The 18,171-nt window shown below is 42.7% G+C and overlaps 1 protein-coding gene across 4 annotated transcripts in view; it reads right to left on the bottom strand.

Annotated features, from left to right (window-relative positions):
• Positions 1 to 11,505: 11,505 nt before the first annotated feature.
• Positions 11,506 to 18,171, bottom strand: part of Lrrc40 (leucine rich repeat containing 40) — a 43,385-nt gene continuing 36,719 nt past the window's right edge. For all 4 annotated transcript variants that reach the window (XM_005385259.2, XM_013514398.1, XM_013514399.1 and 1 more), the window contains 3 exons: positions 16,726 to 16,803; positions 15,606 to 15,791; positions 11,506 to 13,078 (listed from right to left, as the gene is read on the bottom strand). In XM_005385259.2, coding sequence (XP_005385316.1) covers positions 12,973 to 13,078; positions 15,606 to 15,791; positions 16,726 to 16,803 — 370 coding nt within the window. In that variant the 3' untranslated portion in view covers positions 11,506 to 12,972. The remainder of the gene's footprint in view (positions 13,079 to 15,605; positions 15,792 to 16,725; positions 16,804 to 18,171) is intronic.

Raw genomic sequence — 18,171 nt, 5'->3', positions numbered from 1 at the left:
GACTTTTCCTCACCCGCACTTGGAGGACAAGTACCGCTTTCTCCCATCCCGCCCTCTGCTTTTAAGTTCTTTGTATAAGGGGAACTTCCCAGCTCTCTGGCTTGGCTAATTCAGTCTTCTCTTCGTGGAGCTTTCGCTTTAGAAAGCTTTGGAGGTCATGAGTGGACCTGGAAGGGTGAGAAATTGACAGCATGAGCCCTGAAAGGCCACTTTGCACTCCAGTCGGCATCGCAGAGTCAGGAGAAGAACGCAGGGTTGGGTACCGAGACAGGGATGCTGGGGCAGCTGGTGGGGAGTCTTTTACAATAAGAGGCTCTGGAATGGGAAGAGGGCACTTTGGAATAATGTGGAAGGATACAAAAGGCGAGGCGGGATGAAACGGAGAGGTTAAATTTCTAGGGAGGGAGAGCGAGGGGAGGGTGGAGTTGGGCTCCAGCCCCTTCCCAGCCAGCCCGGGGCCCTCTCCTGGCCCAGAGAGGGCTCTTTCACTTCTTCGTGGTCTGGCCGCTTTCTCAATGTTCCAGATGTCAGGAGAAGACCTCGAAGTGAAACCTAGGGCAGATAGGAGAAATCCATTCTGTGTGACGGCTGTGCCTTTCTGGAAGCTATTTGTGTGATGTCATGGTCATTTGTTTAAAGTCATTTCCACTGTAAGGCATGTCTTAAAAATTTATCGGAGCACTTCCCTGGAATACAGACCGATATCAAACAGTGCAGACCTAGGTAAGCGCCCTGGGACGAGATGAGAAGTCTCCCTGTAGCCTAAGTCATCAAAGGACCCAGACAGGGTCCCACCTGTCTCCCTCCAGGAAAGAGTTAATGCCATTTCCAAATTCCTTGGGGGCATCTCATGCCTACATCTTGTATTCTGAACAACTATTATGAATGTAACAGTACACAATGTATTCATTATTTTTACTCTCCTACAGCCTGTTTTGAAACTTATTTTTTTCTCTTGAAAAAAATTCCTTGGGAGAAAGGCCTCCCGCTTCTCTCTGTAACCCACCTGGATAAAGCAACGAATGGTATTTCACTCCAGTAAAACCCTCAGTTTAAATTACTGGATTTAAGCCTGACGCTGTACTACTCCCACAGAGCCGAGCGCATCCCTGCACTTTTTAAAGGAATGTGCCTGCAGTTAAAGAAAGCACCACTAGATGGAGATGTAATATCTAGCTTTTTGTCACTGGACCTTGACAACCACAAACTCAGTAGATTTTAAGCCTGTTACACTAATGTAATTGTTAGGAGCTCCCCTTTCCATATTCTAAAGAATGAATTTTAAACTGGGCTCTAAACAATATATGAAAAATATAAGAGCTTTTAAACCTGGATGTAGTGGTGCACATCTGCAATCCCAGCACTTGAGAAGCTGAGGCAGGAGAAGTGCCATGAGTTCAAAGTCCGCCTGCGCTACACCGCCAGATCCTGTCTCAAAATTACATATATGTGTGTGTGTGTGTGTGTGTGTGTGTGTGTGTGCAAGCTTTGGACTTTTTTTCAGTGGTTTCAACAATCGCTCGTTTTAATGATTACATCTACCAGTTTAATAATTATTCCCTAACTGCGTTGGGTTTTCCAAATATTTTGTGCTGACCTCTCCTTATTCTAAGCCCAGTCCGACCCCCTGAGCTCACTCTAGTGTGTGGGAATACACGTCCCACAAACCGCTCAAGTTTTATTATTTAGATGCTCACTCAAAAGCTTGAACAGGAGGATCTAAATTTGCCTAGCATCACCTTCTTTCTCTAATTCTATAAACCGCTCCGTCTGAATCTGCGCGAAGCGTTACTTCCCGCTGGCGTCTGGCAGTAAGTAGACAGCTGCTATCAACGCCTCATTTTTCATTTTATCTATGTGTACCAGTAATCAGCATAATGCTATCATCAGATTTTATCTTATTATGAGCCGAACGAGGAACGTATCTCAGAAAGCATCTTGGAAAGTGAACATCAGGTTCCAGGAGGGGACGGTCTCCCCTGGCCTCTGTCTTTTTCATCGCAGAGTCGGGGTGTGGAAGGCGCGAAGCCCAGCCAGCCTCGGTGACACGCGGCCCCAAGCTACTTTGGTTCTTTGCCGCTTGGAGTTCGGGGGCCTCTGACGGCTGGATTGCGGCTACAGAAGCCAAACGTCTTTGCTCCCTTCTGCTGAGCTAGTTAGCGTCACCCTGACGGCTCGGGCAGCACCTTCATCCGGGCTCCTCCTTAGCCAACTCCGTCAAAGCCCTACTAATTTATGGGCTCATGGAGCTTCTCTGCCTGCCATTTAATCTTTTCTTTCTTCTTGCCTCTGACAGCAAGCATAGAGGGAAAAGAAAGGCTACCCCCCCCTCCCCGAAGCTTCTGTGGAACGGTTGAAGTCTTCTCGCTCGGTCTCCCCCAGAGGACAGCGCTTCCTTGCAGGCCCAGGCTCACCAAGGCGCTGCTTCTTAGCGAGGTCCGCCCGACCTTCTCCCCTGCTTTCTAAATGGGGGGCCTGCAGCCCGCCCGCCCCTTGTGGGGCGCCTCCGCTCGCTGGCTCAGCACACTCGCTTCCTTTCTTTTCCCAGAAGGGAGGTGCCCCCCGAGCACATTTCACTTGGGCAGGACACTGCCAGGGACACTAAAGCACGCGCAGCACGCGCCCCGGCCTGTATGCTGTTGGACGCAGCGTTTGGTGTTTTCTGTCCTGTTTTCTGTTTCAGCGTCGTTTTCATCCTTTCTAGACTTCCCTCGGCTTCTGATGATAGATTACTGTAGACAATGAAAACTGAGAAGATTTTTACCGAGAATGATGAGAAATCCGCTCGAATGTTCCTACCCCTGTATCCTAGACTGCTTCTGCTTTTTCGTCTCTTTCTGCTCCTACCGCAGTACCTCTAGATTTTTGGTATCCACAGCTACAGTTTTTATCTTCATCCACCCTGGCTGATCTGAGCTTTTTGTTTCTGGGCGCCGTTGCTAGATCAGAAGCCTGTGCGCGGAGACGCCGATTCTCTGCGAGCCTGGGGCTTGCGGCCTCTTGCGCTCCTTCCTCCCTCCCATCCGTACGGCATAACGATGACCCACCAGGCGGTTTTCCTCCCGCGCCACGGTGTGAAGAGGTAGGGAGGCTCTGGCTTTATGCAGGGCGGATGAGAATCCCTTAGACCGAGTTGGAGCGGACCCTCGGCGGCTGAGGGAAGGGAAGAAAGGAGGAAACGCTGGAGCCCTCTGCCGCCTCCCGCCCCTCCTCCTGCCCGCCCGCCCGGGAGGCCGACTGGCCAGCCCTGCCCCTCCCCGAGAAGGGAGCGATCATCACAAGCCGAACTTCACTTTGGTTGTTTCCTCTGCGTTGTCATTCTGCAAACTGTTCCCCACGTGTAACAAACACGTGTCTTCACTGGACATGGTTTATGTAAAACCAGCCTTCTTTGAGAGAAAGTTTTTGAGCGTAGATCTTCAGCCATACTCACGGGGGCATTCTGTCAGCAAGAAGGATTTTAGTACTTTATAGGTCACTCCATCGCCTTATGATCAAGACAGAGTCTCTGGCAGGACATCACTCTGCTGTCTTCTACCCAGCCATGGGTGTTGTGCTCTTCCCCCCCACCATTTCCATATATTTCTTAAAAGCAGCAGTTCCTATCCTTGTGGCCTAGGGCCCTAGCGCATCATAATCCTCTTAAGGTAAGGGACTCTGTCTTTCTAAAAAAAATCTTTCCATAAATATCCCGAGCACGTTCACCTACACCTTGATACATAGAGAATTCATGCAGGGCTGCGGGTTTGAACAGACGGAGCCAGGGAGGTGTCTGATTGGTGCTGCCGGCGGGAGTCACCGCCTGGAGCTCTCTCACACACTCCAAGCCCCAGAGGTGGAGAAGCAGTTTTCTCCTGATGTGGCTCCAGGCCACCCTGAGGTTTGCCCTGGAGACTTTGTGTTTAAAAAAACCACTTTGTTTAAAAAAAAAAAAAAATCATGATTTAAACAACCATCTTTTTCTTATTGCCCATTCAATTTAATCATCAAATGTTTATGAGCAAAGGATTTTGTTCCAAGTTCTGAGACCAGTGGGAGATAACAATGTAAATAAGCCATGGTCCCTACCCTCAAGAAACACACTCGCATGGGGAGAGACACATAAAAAGTCCAATAAATGCCACTGTGTAGATACAAAGTACAAGCAAAGAACAGAGAACAGGGTGTTGGCACTTTCTCTTGAGGTCTCATAAAATGGCAAACGCCTTTTCTCAGCTCTGTTGTTTTATGATGTGGATAAGGAACATTTTTCAATTCCTTATGAAGGCAGGTCCTGGAGGGAGATCGATGATAGATAGCTAGATGGTAGGTAGGTAGGTAGGTAGGTAGATAGATAGATAGATAGATAGATAGATTGTAGACAGATGATGATAGATAGATAGGCATGATAGAACATAAATAGATAGAGGGTAGATAGATGATTGAGGTAGACAGATGATAAATACATAGATAGATAGATCGATAGATAGATAGATAAAATTTTTTTCCAAAGAGTCCAAGTGTTGGGTGATAGAGGCTGGCTGACCTCTAGCTTTTCACTTTCCTTTGACTTTGTCTCTCTGAGGAAGCGTCCCTTTGGGGTCAAAGTCAGAGGGCAGCAGGCATCTTAAGGCTTAATATTAAAGTCCTACTGCTCTAACAGAAGGAATTCATCCGAGGGAAGAAAAGAGTAACCTTTAGTGTCCCTTGAAATGTTTTCATTAAAACAATCATTTACGTTTCAAACACCAAATAAAAAATGTACACACTTCTCATGGACATGTATGTTCTAAACACTTCCCACGAACCTAAACATAGAGACAGGCTACACTCTGCAGCCTGTCAGCAAACATGCCCACTCTTAGGAAGGGGGCCCTGTGTGTGAGGACAGTATAGGACATGTACACTTCCGAAAGAAATGCGACTTGAACAGCACTTCTAGTAAAGTTTTCTGGGAAATAAACTACAGAGCACCTAGAATGAAGCAGACAGATGCCACGTCCACGTATGCCTCTTCAGTGGCCAGTGGGAAACCCAGCGAGGCTGGTCCCATGGGACCCTTCTCTAGGGGTACCTGGAACTCACAACATCATCTGTCCAGCAACATTTCTAGGTGCTAAGAAGTAATAGTTTTCTAAATTCCCACAAGTTCTTCCAAGGGAAGACCCCCCTCAGATATTACATTGGCAAGTTGAATAGTAGAAATTGTTTTATATCCAACAAAATACAAGTTTTTGTTTGCTCTGTAAGGTTAAAAATCAAAGTGTTTTACTCATGTTAGAATTAGCAGGATTAGCACCCTAACCCTTTAGGATTAGTCAAAAGGTAGAACAGCAGCTATGTGACAAAGACAGGTGCAAACATTGGTCTGGACTTTTTTTTTTTTTGGTACCTGGAATCAAACTCAGGACCTTGTGCTTGCCAGGCAGGTGCTTGTGCTGCTGAGCTATATCCTTGACCCTGATTTTGCTTAACTTAGAAAATATGAATTTATCAAAGACATGCAATGGCTTATGTAGCATGCTTACAACTGAAAATAAGATTGTGCTTTGAAAATACTTAGTCAAAGGCTCTTGACCTTCAAATATCACTTTGGGGATATTGCTGGATACCCAGGTGAAAATGTATTGAAACAAAAGCCCTATATCTCTATGTATGTTTAGTGACCGATATGGAAATCCAGTGGGTTTAAAAGTCAGTTCCGTATAGCACAGTGTCGGCCATACCACGTCATTGTGCCCCTAATGACTCCAAATCTCTAATTTCCAAATATCTATGACAGTGAAAATCCAATCCTAATATCAAGGAGGTCAGTCCTTTTGTGAGCTAAATTCTGAGCTGCATGATAAACTAGAAAAAACCTAGGCATTTTGTCTCTGACATTTTAAGGTGCATGACACAGAGCAGAATCCCTTGTTTAACCTCATAGAGTTGAAAGGTTAAATCAACTTGTTTAAAAACCAAAGGAACAGAATCTTAATTTTCAATACCTTACAAGATTTGTTGCTAAGGTTTAAATTCTTGTCTGAGGAATGAATAAATATGGTCGGATGTCAGGTGACAGACCTCCCCTTTCCTGGAGGAACTCGGGTTTGCCCAAGGTATGAGCTATGGTGCGATGGAAACCATCACAGCAAAAGCTAATCCTTCTTTAGTTGCTGACCATCTAGTCCCCCCCGGGCATCCGCAGATTTTAGAGACTGTATAGAAATGAAAAGCCGCAGTCAACTCCTTATCTTGACAAATTCAAAGCCATAGCTGCTTGTGAAGATACCATTGTTTTATTGCTCAGAAAGCAATCTACTTCCCTGTTCTTAGTAAAGAAACAGGGCTGTTTAGTATCCCCACAACCAAGCATGGAAGGCCCCACTCCTGAAATTCACTGGAATGTTGACATATGAAATTGGCTCACATCAGCGAGACCACTGTCCTCCCACCCGTGTGTCAGGCCCTGTGTGTATTATGGAGTGTGCTTCCAATTCGCAAGTGGGAGAGAATACAGGTATTTTATTGGATTTGGGAATTCTGAAAGTACTCCTGGAAGATGAGAAATGAACAGGCTTTTGCTATTTGAAGATGTGAAGGTTGGGAAAAGCTTCAGTAAGGAGCTCTCACAGGTCAGCAGGTCACTAGAGGAAGCGTTAGTGAGAAAGTGTTTCTAGCAAAATCTACGTTCAGTGTACTTACTAAAAAAAGCGTCTTGCTTCCTACCTGCATCCCTCCCTGTTGTCCAGGTGGACGTGGTGTTTCTAGTTTCTTCTCTGGATGTGTTTGAGGGAAGAAGGAAGGGTTAAGGTGAAGGGTTTTACTACTGTTCAAAGCTTAGCTCTCTGGGAAGGGTGGAATCAAGTCATCAGCGGTGTGACCTTTCCCCAGCTCCTGACGGTAATTGCATTTCAGTACAAGCCCAGGCTGCAGCCCCAGGAATAATTGCAGTATTTCAGGAAATAACCTTTTGGGAAGCTTAGAAGACAAGCCAGGTCCAGTTTTCATGGAGGCTCTGAAAGTATAACACGCAGGTCTGCTTTTCTCAGATTAGGCTGAAACTGAAATCCGCGTTGAAGATTCTCCTGGAGTCCTAGAGTCTGCTTTCATCAGTTTATTATCAAGTCCGGAACACAGGGAGGACTTGTATCAAATGGAGGGAAAGAATCGTTTCCTTAAGAAGCAAATTTTAGGTTCCTTGTAATAGCTTATCTTGTTGGGGGAGGGGAGCTGTACATTTGCAAGCTGTGGGGTTTGTTTTTGTCGATCTTTGTTTTTGAGTATTTGAAAAGATGATTCAAGCAATACTAGGCGAGGTGTGCAATAATCCTGTCAGGTAACTATGCTGGCGCTGGACGGTTGGAAGGGAACTGTCGCAGCAGGTTGCTTCTGTTTAGGAAGCTGAGCACAGAGGTGCTTTCCGAGGCGCATGTGTGATCATGCAGTTGATTGAACATTTGGGCTGAAGAGCTTAACTTTATCAGGGATGGAACTGGATTACCCAGAGTTCCCGTTACCCAGGCTGCAGCCTCCGCACTGCGGTCTCCCTGCATTCCCTGTAGCCAGGCAGTTTGCTCATTTTCACTGATCGGGCCACATGCAGAACTGCCTCTTTCTTTAAATCCCAAATGCCCAAGTTGCCATGTGGAAACCAACTCCCTAGCAGTTCTTTTTCCCCACATTTAATTCTTCGCTTCGTGTCGTAGTTTCATTGTTCTGCACTGGTTCCCATGGCAACAAGTCTGTTGGCAGAGAACGGTGTGACTCTGCTTTTAGCCTTCTGCACAATGCAAAATACTTCTCAGGCAAGTGTCATATAAGAAGGCAGGAAGAGATCCCAGTTCCCTGCTAATGCCAAAAATCCCTTATCCTCTGGCGTGCACCTTGAAGCCTGTCTCCGAACCAGGCTCACTGGCCAGGGAGGACAGACAGCGCTGGAGGCTACTGCCCAGAACCCTTCGGCTACTCGTGCCAGTATTCACAGCCCTCCTGGCCAGAGTGAACCTTCTGGTCCAGATGGCTTTCCTCCACCCAGGGTGATGGTGACCGACTGACATAAACTCGTAACTAATGGAATCCACTGGGGGCAGCAGGGAAAACCAACTTGCCCTCACTTTTCTGTGAAATATCATCAGTGTGCATCTGAAAGCTAGCCCAGGGAATAAGTATGTCCTACACTGAGCCTTAAAGTGGTGTCTAATGACAAGAGAGTGAGGATAGTTAAGCAGCTTTTCTCCTGAAGAGTACATGACACAGAAAGGGAAGCCAAGGCATCGTTCTGGAGTACTGAGCTCCTGAGGAGAAGAAACTCAAAACAAAAGGTGTAGGTGCGGGTACCGTAAGTGGTGGCTGCATGCAGAGGTGCTCCTGCTGGAACAATTGAGTGTTTAAGAAGGCAGGAAGAAGCCTTTTCCTGAAAGGTAGGGAACTAGAGTATGGAGAAAAAGGGGATTCTGAAGAGTTAACAGTTTGAAGATCAGGAGCCTAAATACAAGACTAGTTCAGGCAGACTTTGGCCCGACTGGGTCTGCAAAATGTTTCCACAAATACTATTTCGCTTACTAACCGATTATGCAGCTTACTTGTTTTAAACTTTAGAGCTCCACTGTAGGTTGGCACTAGAAACCCCGAACTCCTCTGTCCTCAATAGTCAGAAAAAAATAATAGGAACTGTTCTTCAGAAATTAAACAGGACTTATTTGAATGTGTGTATAGTTTCCTTTTTATGGTTTTTGTTTTTAGAAAAGTTGATGAATTCAGGGGAATGAATATAGACGTTAGATATAAAATGTGGTTCACTATAGTTGAGAAAATGATCACATGTAAATTATCCCTTTTTTGCTGATACTTAAGCACACTGAAGTTTTAAAGTTAGCTGCTTATATTGTACAAAGGTATTTTTTGGCTCTTTAGAGGTTATTTTCCTACATTAAGAAAAGTTTTCTTATATTACAAACTTTTATTGTGACTCAGGTTCTGTGTCTACTTGTAGACACGCATACATAGGAAGGTTTTTCTTTGTTTGCACAGCTGAAGTAACTGAAGTTAAGCAATGCCAATGTGCAGGTCAGCTGACCTTTATGATAGCTAAATTAAGGAAAGCATTTGACAAGTGGACTGAATAAATCACATTGTATTTCCTTGTATATCTCTCTACACCTCCTAGACTTCCCCAGGCCTGGACTGAAGATTCTCTCTTATTTAGCTGGGAAGTCTTAGATTATTTTTGTGAAGTCCATAGGAAAACCAAGATGAAACTCTCAGGCACACAGAGTATAAAGCCGTTCCCATATTGGCTAGAAAAGTAACTTCTTTTCAGGATGTACTGTTGAAATATATTTATTTTAAATATTTGTAGTGTTTCTACTCAGAGGACTCTCGCTGGTCTGGAAATGTGGGAAAGGCATCTGGTTCAGGTCAGACAGAACAAAGTGTATGTTCAGTTTTCCTTTTCATAAATCTTTTAGCTTTGATGACACCTAGTGTCAGTGGAATGCAATAAATGTTTAATACTTCTGCTCTTTGACAATTAGGCATTTTCCTTTGACTGAATTTTCCTTCTTGAAAATGAAAGCCTTACTGTTTTTTGTTTGGAACAGAAAGATAAGTGATAAACTATGTAGTTTTTCTCTGAAGAGCCAATCAGGTTTTTTGGTGTGCTCCTGTACAGAAGGGACAAACAGAGGCTTCAGGATGGTGCCATTGCCTACAGAGGAGTTCTCCCAAGGTAGTGGAAAATCAGGGGTAAATCTACTGGCTTGTGAATTTCAAAGACCATTACAAATGACTTTGTACAAGTAAGGGTTTTGCAAGCTTACTGTAGTTTAGTGCAAGTATGAGTGTTATGCTTTAATTTTTCCCACTTTGCAACCCACTCAAGTGCACTCCCCACCCAGCTGTGCATAAGTGAACCCTAAGATGAACTACGGTCTTATTCTACCTAGAGAAGAAATATTAAGCAGAAATGATTGTAAAGGAAGATAGTGATAGTTTTCTGAAGATAGTGATGGTTTTCTGTTTGCTAAGAATTTAAAATGAAAAGATAACACGTAATGCTTTTAGGTTTTAAGTATCTATGAAAATTTTTTCATTATCTAGTTAATTACTGATTATTTATTTATTTTTTTGGAGCATTCTATAAATTTCTAATTCCTCCCATATAAATTTTTTTTTACATGCCAGATTTTCCATTTGAGATCATACAGTTGTCAGTGAAATATTTCACTCTCCTGTAAGTTTATGAAAAATTCCTGATCAGTGATGCAACTTGAGTCATTATTTTAGTCAAATGAAGACCATCTCGGATCCATATTCTTTCGCATCTAACTTCACTACCATATGTGCAGCACAACAGCGACATCTTAAGGCCAAGTAACCAGAGCTGTAGTCAGAGAAAGATCTGCAATTGGGAATCTGATTTCAAAGAAATTCCATTCTACTATCAAGTAGTTTTCAAATTTACAATATGTGATTGGCAGATAAGGTGCTTCTTTATTTATGACTTCTTTTGCGGTCTCTGTGAACATTTTAATGTGCATTAGTAAACACCGACATTTTACATAGACATACTGTATATTAATGCATGCATTCCACAGCATAGTTTACTGAGACTCCCCTTGTAAAGCTTTTATGGAAAAAAAAAAAAAGCCACAGCAGCATAGCAAAAGAGGCTTAATCTTTATAAATTGGGGCCTTTTCTGTCTCTTTGCTAGCCTAGGTGGCGGTATACAAATTCGGGCGGGAGGGGGCAGGAAACACCTCTTAACGTTTAAGATTTTCTACTTGGGTGTACTCTAGCCAATTCCAAATAAATTGCTTACTTTAATAAAAAATGTTTTACCATTTTATAAAAAAAAATCAAACCATGACATGTTTAATTGAAATGGCTGTATTGTAATTAATATTTTGAGATAATTGTGATTTTGAGCTTAAAATTATATATAAAATACTGTCATTTTTGTATGTGTTAAAAAGACTACTGTATCATGATTAACAGTACTTTTTAGTTGAACTACATATTGATGTAAATAAAACTGAATGAAGACATATTTACTACTTTATTAACATAGATGGTGAATGTACTTAACGGTTTTTTTGCAGTATGAGACCATAATGACCTTGAAAGCCGCTTCATTTTATGTGCAAAGAAGTCCTATGAATCTATATTTTAAATTTACAGAATCAGTGAAATTAATTACTTTGTCAGTTAATTTGCAAATGCAAGCTGTATTCGCCAGTTTCATTTTCCGTGCTGACACTAATCGGTAAAGGTGTACAATGTGATCAGAATGCATTTTGAAGATGCTTTCTGTACAGATACAAAACACAGGGACTAAACTAATGCTGTGCAGCGTATAGCAGAGCCATTTTCGGCTTTGGTGTACTCAACTTTTTCAGTATTTAAAAAAAGTGTTTTGAATAACATAAAAGTCTCTTTATTGTATAAATAATAAAATGTCACCTTATTGTAAAGTGTCTTGTTTACTATTAGAGTTGTAACATAAAAAGAGCATGTTTCTTTCAACACAAAACAAACACTGATTGATGTTTGAAAAATGTTTTTTATTATCAACATGTAGTATCCATCTTCATTAGCAATGATGTTTTTCATAATTTAAACATGCGTCAGTCACCCCATAGCTATCTAAATCACATCTATCTACTGATACACACGCTACTGAATTGGGTACTTGGGACAAGCTGTAGGTGTCACAATGACAGACTGACCTACTCCTGATAATTTCAGTGTAAACAGAACTGGTTATATTTGCCTTTTATTAAATCAAGTTTATCCATGTTAAATTCCCTTTTAGAAAATTATTGCATGGCTGTTGGTCTTCTCAGCACAGCAAACAAATTTTAAGATTAAAGTGCTGGAAATGAAAATGATACACAAGGTTGCATCAAAACACACCCACAGGCTCATGAAGTATGCAAATACTTGTCCAATAAGTACTAAAACAAAACACACGTTAAGGTTGCTAAATGCTATGTGTTATAGTTTTCTGTAGAATTCATAAAGGAAGGTCTTCAATATTTTTCTTTATCAAGGGACAAAGACATTTAAATGCTGAAGCTCTGACTGAGGGGGAAATGCGCAGATCTAACCTCTACTTCTCATGAAGGCAAAAGTGTTGCACCACCATGTGAAAACATGAAGACATTATTTAAAACAAACCGTCAAGTGTTAGCGGAGTTTCTGAGGAAAAGCGGAAGTACCACTGCTTCTGCGGCAGCAGTCACAACAGGACGCTCCCTTTTCCTCTGATAACTACACCTTTGGCAGCAGTCACAGTAATACTTTCATTTTTCCTTCAACTGCTACATCTTGAGAAGCACTTCTGTGAAATCAGCGACCTTGATGAAATGATTTTCTAAGATAGAGAAAAGACCTATTTCTGTCCCTAGAAAAGAAACATGTCAACTAGGTTAAAATAAAAACCAGGCAATGTTAATTGAAAACTTCTACTGAGACCGGATACATCATAAAAATCTTACCATGGGTAACAAAAGTCTTATTCTTTAAAATGTCAAAGAACAATATTCAATAAATCTGATTTTTATTTTATATCTAATGAAAGGTATAAATTGGCTAGTCATATCCAAGACAATTGGTCACAGTAAATAGAATACAAAAAGAAAACAAGGGGAAAAAATCCAGTTATACAAAAACGTCTTATTATAAAATGTTAAATCATATTGAGCAAAGCTTTACTCTTGAGGAAAGTGTGTATGACGCTAAGGGAAGGAAAACGAGCAGGAGAAGCCCTGGGAGAACACTTCGTGACTCCGCGTGGGTGTCGGCACTGTCCAGACACAGCAGCGCTCAGAGAAATGGTAAGTAACTGTGAAACGACTAGCGGCAGTGAGGACAGCCCAGGCCAGTTCCGATGCCAGGTGACCCTGGGGACTGCAGGACCGGCGATGGCCATCGCTTCTAGGACGGTACTGGAACAAAACAATGCACCCTCTAAGCGCTAACCTGACCGAGGCTAGACGTATCTCAGTCTAAGCGGGAATTCGGTCCCTCAGGTATTCCAGGATCGCAGCTGTTCCCTTCGTCAGTATGGCTGCTCGAGGGACGCGGAATGGGTTTCCATCAAGCAGCAATGTTCTAAAACGAAAGAGAAACTGAGAACTGTAAAAAAAGATATTTTTCACTATTGAGATTTTTTCACGAAAATAAATTTTCTTGGCAATTTTATAAATAAAATCTGTATTTTTTATTTGTCGCTTTTCAAATCTGAGCATTTAAACAGTTGGAATTACAAGTACAGTGATCACCCAAATGCTATTAACTGAGTAATTATTATGTGAAAGGTACTGCACTAAGCTTCTGTTACTGTCTCAACTGTCCTGACCATCCATGACGTAGGCACCACTAACATTCCCGATTCACCGATGGGAAAACACACATTTAAAGAGGCAAGATGGCCGTGACCAACATCAAACAGCCGCTGAGTGGTGGAACTGAGAGATGAACCACCGGTCTACCTGGCCTCGACCTTACACTGGCCATATACCAAGTGAACAAATAGGACTGGACAGAATGAGCAGGCTGACGGCACCCACCCTGCGGAGTATAATGTAATCAGCGTATCGTAACGTGAGGCCACCCTCTCCCCCCGGCCCAGGTACACACACATAGACAGATACATACACAGATATTCTATGTACATATTCAGCTAAAGACTTAGGGGCTAGTCCTTTTGTTCCTGTATACAGTTACTCGAATACTCTCAATTAGAAGACTTTTCATTAATTTTTATAATTTAATTAATACTTTATAATATAATTAATGTAAACAAAAGTCAAAGGACTCAGGCCATATTACACAGTTGATCTAAATTATATCTTCAGATCTGTTTCTTGGGAATTCTTTCAGAGATTTTTTAAATTTCTACAAAAAAGCAGTTAATTATAGTTGAACTCCATATCTGCAGATCCTCCTACTCATTAAATTTGTTGGAAACCTCAAAATCAGTATGCGTGGCATTTCTGAGGTCATTCGTGGACATGCACAGAGCAGCGAAATGTTTGCATTACCTGCCCAGTGTGGTCCCAGCCGGCGTCAAACAAATTGGTGACCTGCTTTCATGCTTCAGTTCATACACTGGAAACAAATGTCTTTTCTGCCATACATGTAATGCCACGTTTTGCTAACTCTTGTACCTTTTTTGTTGGTGATTTTACTGTTTAAGCTGGCCCCCAAGTGAAGTGCTGAAGTGCTGTGTAGCTTTCCTAAGCACACATGTGCCTCGCAGAAAATACACGTGGTAGGTAAGCTTCATTCAGGCATGCGTGGCCATGCCATTCATGCAGCAGTTTCATTCATGCTGTCGGCCATGTACTCCATGTTAGCAAGTGAAAAATAAATACAGAAGCACACGCAAAACAAAGTGATGGACTGATGGGCCAATGACAATGCAGCTCAATTTTTACAGCGACCTAACCCTCTACCCGCCTGTGGAACAACGGTTCAGTATGCATTCATGTGGTTCACGGTGAATTTCTAGGGCAGAACTACAGCCAACAGTGAGAATCGGCTATACTAAGAGTGGCAGAGCAGATGCTGTGGACCCAGTGAAGGAAAATGTACTAAACAATTAATATTCAGATTTCAATAATAAATTCTCCTGATACATTCTGCTTAGCTAACTTTCCAGAAACATCTCAGCTTCCTTTATATTCTCTTAAACAGCACTACTGTGTGTTTACTGTGTTCTAGGCACCGGGACAACTCTTCTCCGAAGAAGTACCCAAAAAATGGTATAAAAAAAGTCCAGAAAGAACATAATGGGAAATCAGAGTAGAATCTAATTCTGTTTGGAGAATGGGGCAAGTTTTCACAAAGGGGATTGGTAGGCTGATGTCTTGGTTACTTTTCTCTCATTGCTGAGACAAAATATCTGATGTCCAGAATCAAGGAAGGAAAGGTTTATTTAGCTCACAGTTTGTGGAGGTTCCACAGCTGGCTCCAAAGCAGAGTGGCACATGGCACAGGGCAACAGTTCATGGCAGCAGAAGACAGCAAAAGCAGTGAGAGCAAAAGGGAGGAGGAGCCTCTTTCCCTTCCTTATACTGTAGGCAGGCTGCCCGCGGGTGTAGCACTCACACCCATAATCCCAGCATTGGACCATGAGTCAATCACAAACTCTAGAAGCGTGCCCCGCCCTGTGATTGCATGGGGCTTTGAGAGGACATCTATACACAAACCGTAACAGTTGATTACTGATGAAAGCAGGGTAAATACTGAGGGGAGGGCAGATGTAAAAAGAGAGACCATGCTGGGCTTGAAATGGTGAGGGTCTGCGATCAGATCTCAAAAACCCTTTGTACAAAGCATGTGTCTGGCTAACATTTTTCAGGCAGTAGTTTCAGATTATAAACATATGTAACAATGAGAAAAGTACTACTAGAAATAATTAGGATTTTTATACATATATAATACTACATAAACAAACCTAAAAATACTTGGTAAAATCTGAAAACCAGAATTGGGCTTCTGAATTCCATTAACTGTTATTTTTAACAGGCTACTAGGTTCCTTCAACTTTCTCCAAGATTAGATCATGAAAAAACAAACCACTTCAACAAATATAGTCAATAAATGGAAAAAACTCAGTAGATGGTATAGTTACCTCAAGCTCACACAATTCCCAAGCTCTGGTGGAACTTGTAGAAGGTCGTTATTCTGAAGGTCCAGCGTCATCAGGTTTTCCATCACCTTTATTTTCTGAGGGCTCAGAGACCCAACCTGATTGTTACTGATCAGAATTGTCTCCAGCGCGGGGATATCATACAGAACTTCCGGCAGAACTTTGAACCTATTAATATATGACCAGAGCACCCGGAATCAGAAGGGAAGTCTTTCCCTAAAATAGGTGATCTTAAATTTCGTATCATGAAATAATGCTTTCTTTAATGTATTCTACTTATACTCAGCCTAAGTCCTACATTCAGATTTTCCGGAAAACAGGTTAATTTTGGAAACCTTGCAATACATGCTGAGTGGACAGAGAAACAAATTATGGCTCACTGTGTAAGAATCGAACCAAGGCTCCGAATCAGGTCTCTCATGCTTTTCCGTTCGGAGTCAGGGCATCAGGACATTTGCTTGGGATTCTCTACTAATGTTCTTACACAGGTGATCTTCCTGAGGCCTTCGCTTCTTGCCAGGCACTGCCAGTGCGCTAGTCACACCTGAGGGCTGCATTTACTTTGAGCGAGGCTTCCAACAAGCAGTCTGGTTCTGAGGACAGGCCAGGCTTCCCCGTCCGGTCTCCTGCGGCCCAGTTTCCTGAGCCAGGCAAGCCTGAAGGTGGCGGGGAAGCCAGGAAGCCGGTGGCGCTCAGAGCCCCGCTCTCAGCTGACACAAAGCCCCGGGGCGAGGCCGGTGCAGTTTCAGCACGAGGTGAACTGCAACGTGGACCAGGAAAGGATGGGCTGAGGGAAAGCTTTACAGCTGTGGTCTCTTCCCTTCCCACATTCCCTTTCCTTTCTCTGCTGTTCTGATGTGAAAAACCGAACCCAGCAATGCAGGGGAGACTCCAGACAGCGCTGCAGCCGCAGTGGCCCTGAGCGGCTGGTCACCTAGAGCACAGACGGAGCAGCCGGCCCCGGAGGCCTCTCTCGCCCTCACCGTCCTCCCACTGAGCGCAGTGGCCACGGAAGGTACCCCTCTCCGTTAGCACACGAGTTTCTGCCGCCTTCCCAAAGGCACTGCCTGCATGTGGCGTGACGGTGTGTGTTGTCTCTTACCTATTAAAGGAGAGATTGATCGTTTGGAGTCTTATCAATGACTTCATTTCTTCAGGCAAAGAATGTAAAAAATTGTTCCTAAATTAGAATAAAAATAGATGATTTACAATGTTTGAAAACTTCCACAAGTTTATTTATAATTAAAATTTCGAAGAGAAAAAATACACAGATGACTTTGTGGGCATGTAACATTATCTCCTTAAGGCTGAGTTCTGAGAGCTTCAAATCTATCAGCGCATGAAGTTTTTGGTTAGTGCCACACTGCAACAATAACATATAGCCACCTTATGATGAAGTCAACTTTTGGATACTAGATATAATGGGGTAAACATCGTGAATTAATTGTTTAAGGCCTTCAAATTGAGTTCAGTAAAACTTACAACCTGGGCCCTCCAGATCATGTTTGTAATACTATATGACATAAATATCCTCTTGGCGTTAATGTATATGTCTTGCACATAGATATGAAACTGTACTCCAAGAATTGAAAAGTTTCAGGATAAAATGAAACAGGAGGTTAAAGAGAGTCTGTATGGTTTGAAATGTGGACCTTTCCACTCAGCAGGTATTACGAGGGTCCTTTCTACTCTTAGTCTGGAATTGCAATTTGTACAGTGCATACTTTTTAAGATCTGACAATGACACAGGGATACAGAGAAGAGCATGTGTTGCTGAGAGGGTCAGGGGCAGTGTGAAGATGCCCTAACAGAAAGGCAGGACGGCAGAGGCAGCGTAACGACCAAGAAGAGGAAATCGCTGTGATAGAAGTATTTGCACCTAGATGGGCATCTTTTACAATGGAGTCATTCTCCTAACCGATTTCTCTGGATAGCTGCTAAGCCCAATAGATAAGTCGTAGTTTCTATATTGCCTTTGTATTTTCTGCCGTCCTTTCTTATTTTCTCTGTACTTTTCTACAATTATTGCCCATGTTATACTGAATAACACAAAGCTGACTGCTAGGTTTTAGTTCCTACAGTCTTATACTTAGCTTCTATTAGACAGGAAAGTAAATTTTTGTCATTTAATTAGCCCAAGAAATAGAGATACAGTTTACAAATACAACTGTAAAGCCCAAGCATATAAATGACCACCTAACGTGAGATACATGAACCCATAAAGAACCATCATACTTCTGATTCCATTGTTTCAAACTGGACCTGTTCAAACTTTCTATTACTTTTACAGAGCCCAAAACATAGCTTCTTTTCTTTTTGTTGAGTCATAATGTTCTGTATTACATCTTGCCTTGTATATTCAATGTAACATTTAGAGACCAAGGAGGTTCCCATCAGGGAAGCCAACAGGGCTGGGCCAGAGCTACACTACTTCCTTCTAGAAAGAAACAAGGGGCTGGGGATTTAGCTCAGCGGCAAAAGCGCCTGCCTGGCAAGTGCAAGGTCGTGAGTTCGGTTCCCGGTACCGGAGAAAAACCAAAAAAAAAAA

The sequence above is a fragment of the Chinchilla lanigera genome, unplaced genomic scaffold (assembly GCF_000276665.1).
Source record: "Chinchilla lanigera isolate Chin_1 unplaced genomic scaffold, ChiLan1.0 scaffold00022, whole genome shotgun sequence".
NCBI lineage: Eukaryota > Metazoa > Chordata > Mammalia > Rodentia > Chinchillidae > Chinchilla > Chinchilla lanigera.
This window is presented reverse-complemented; position numbering and strand designations above follow the sequence as displayed.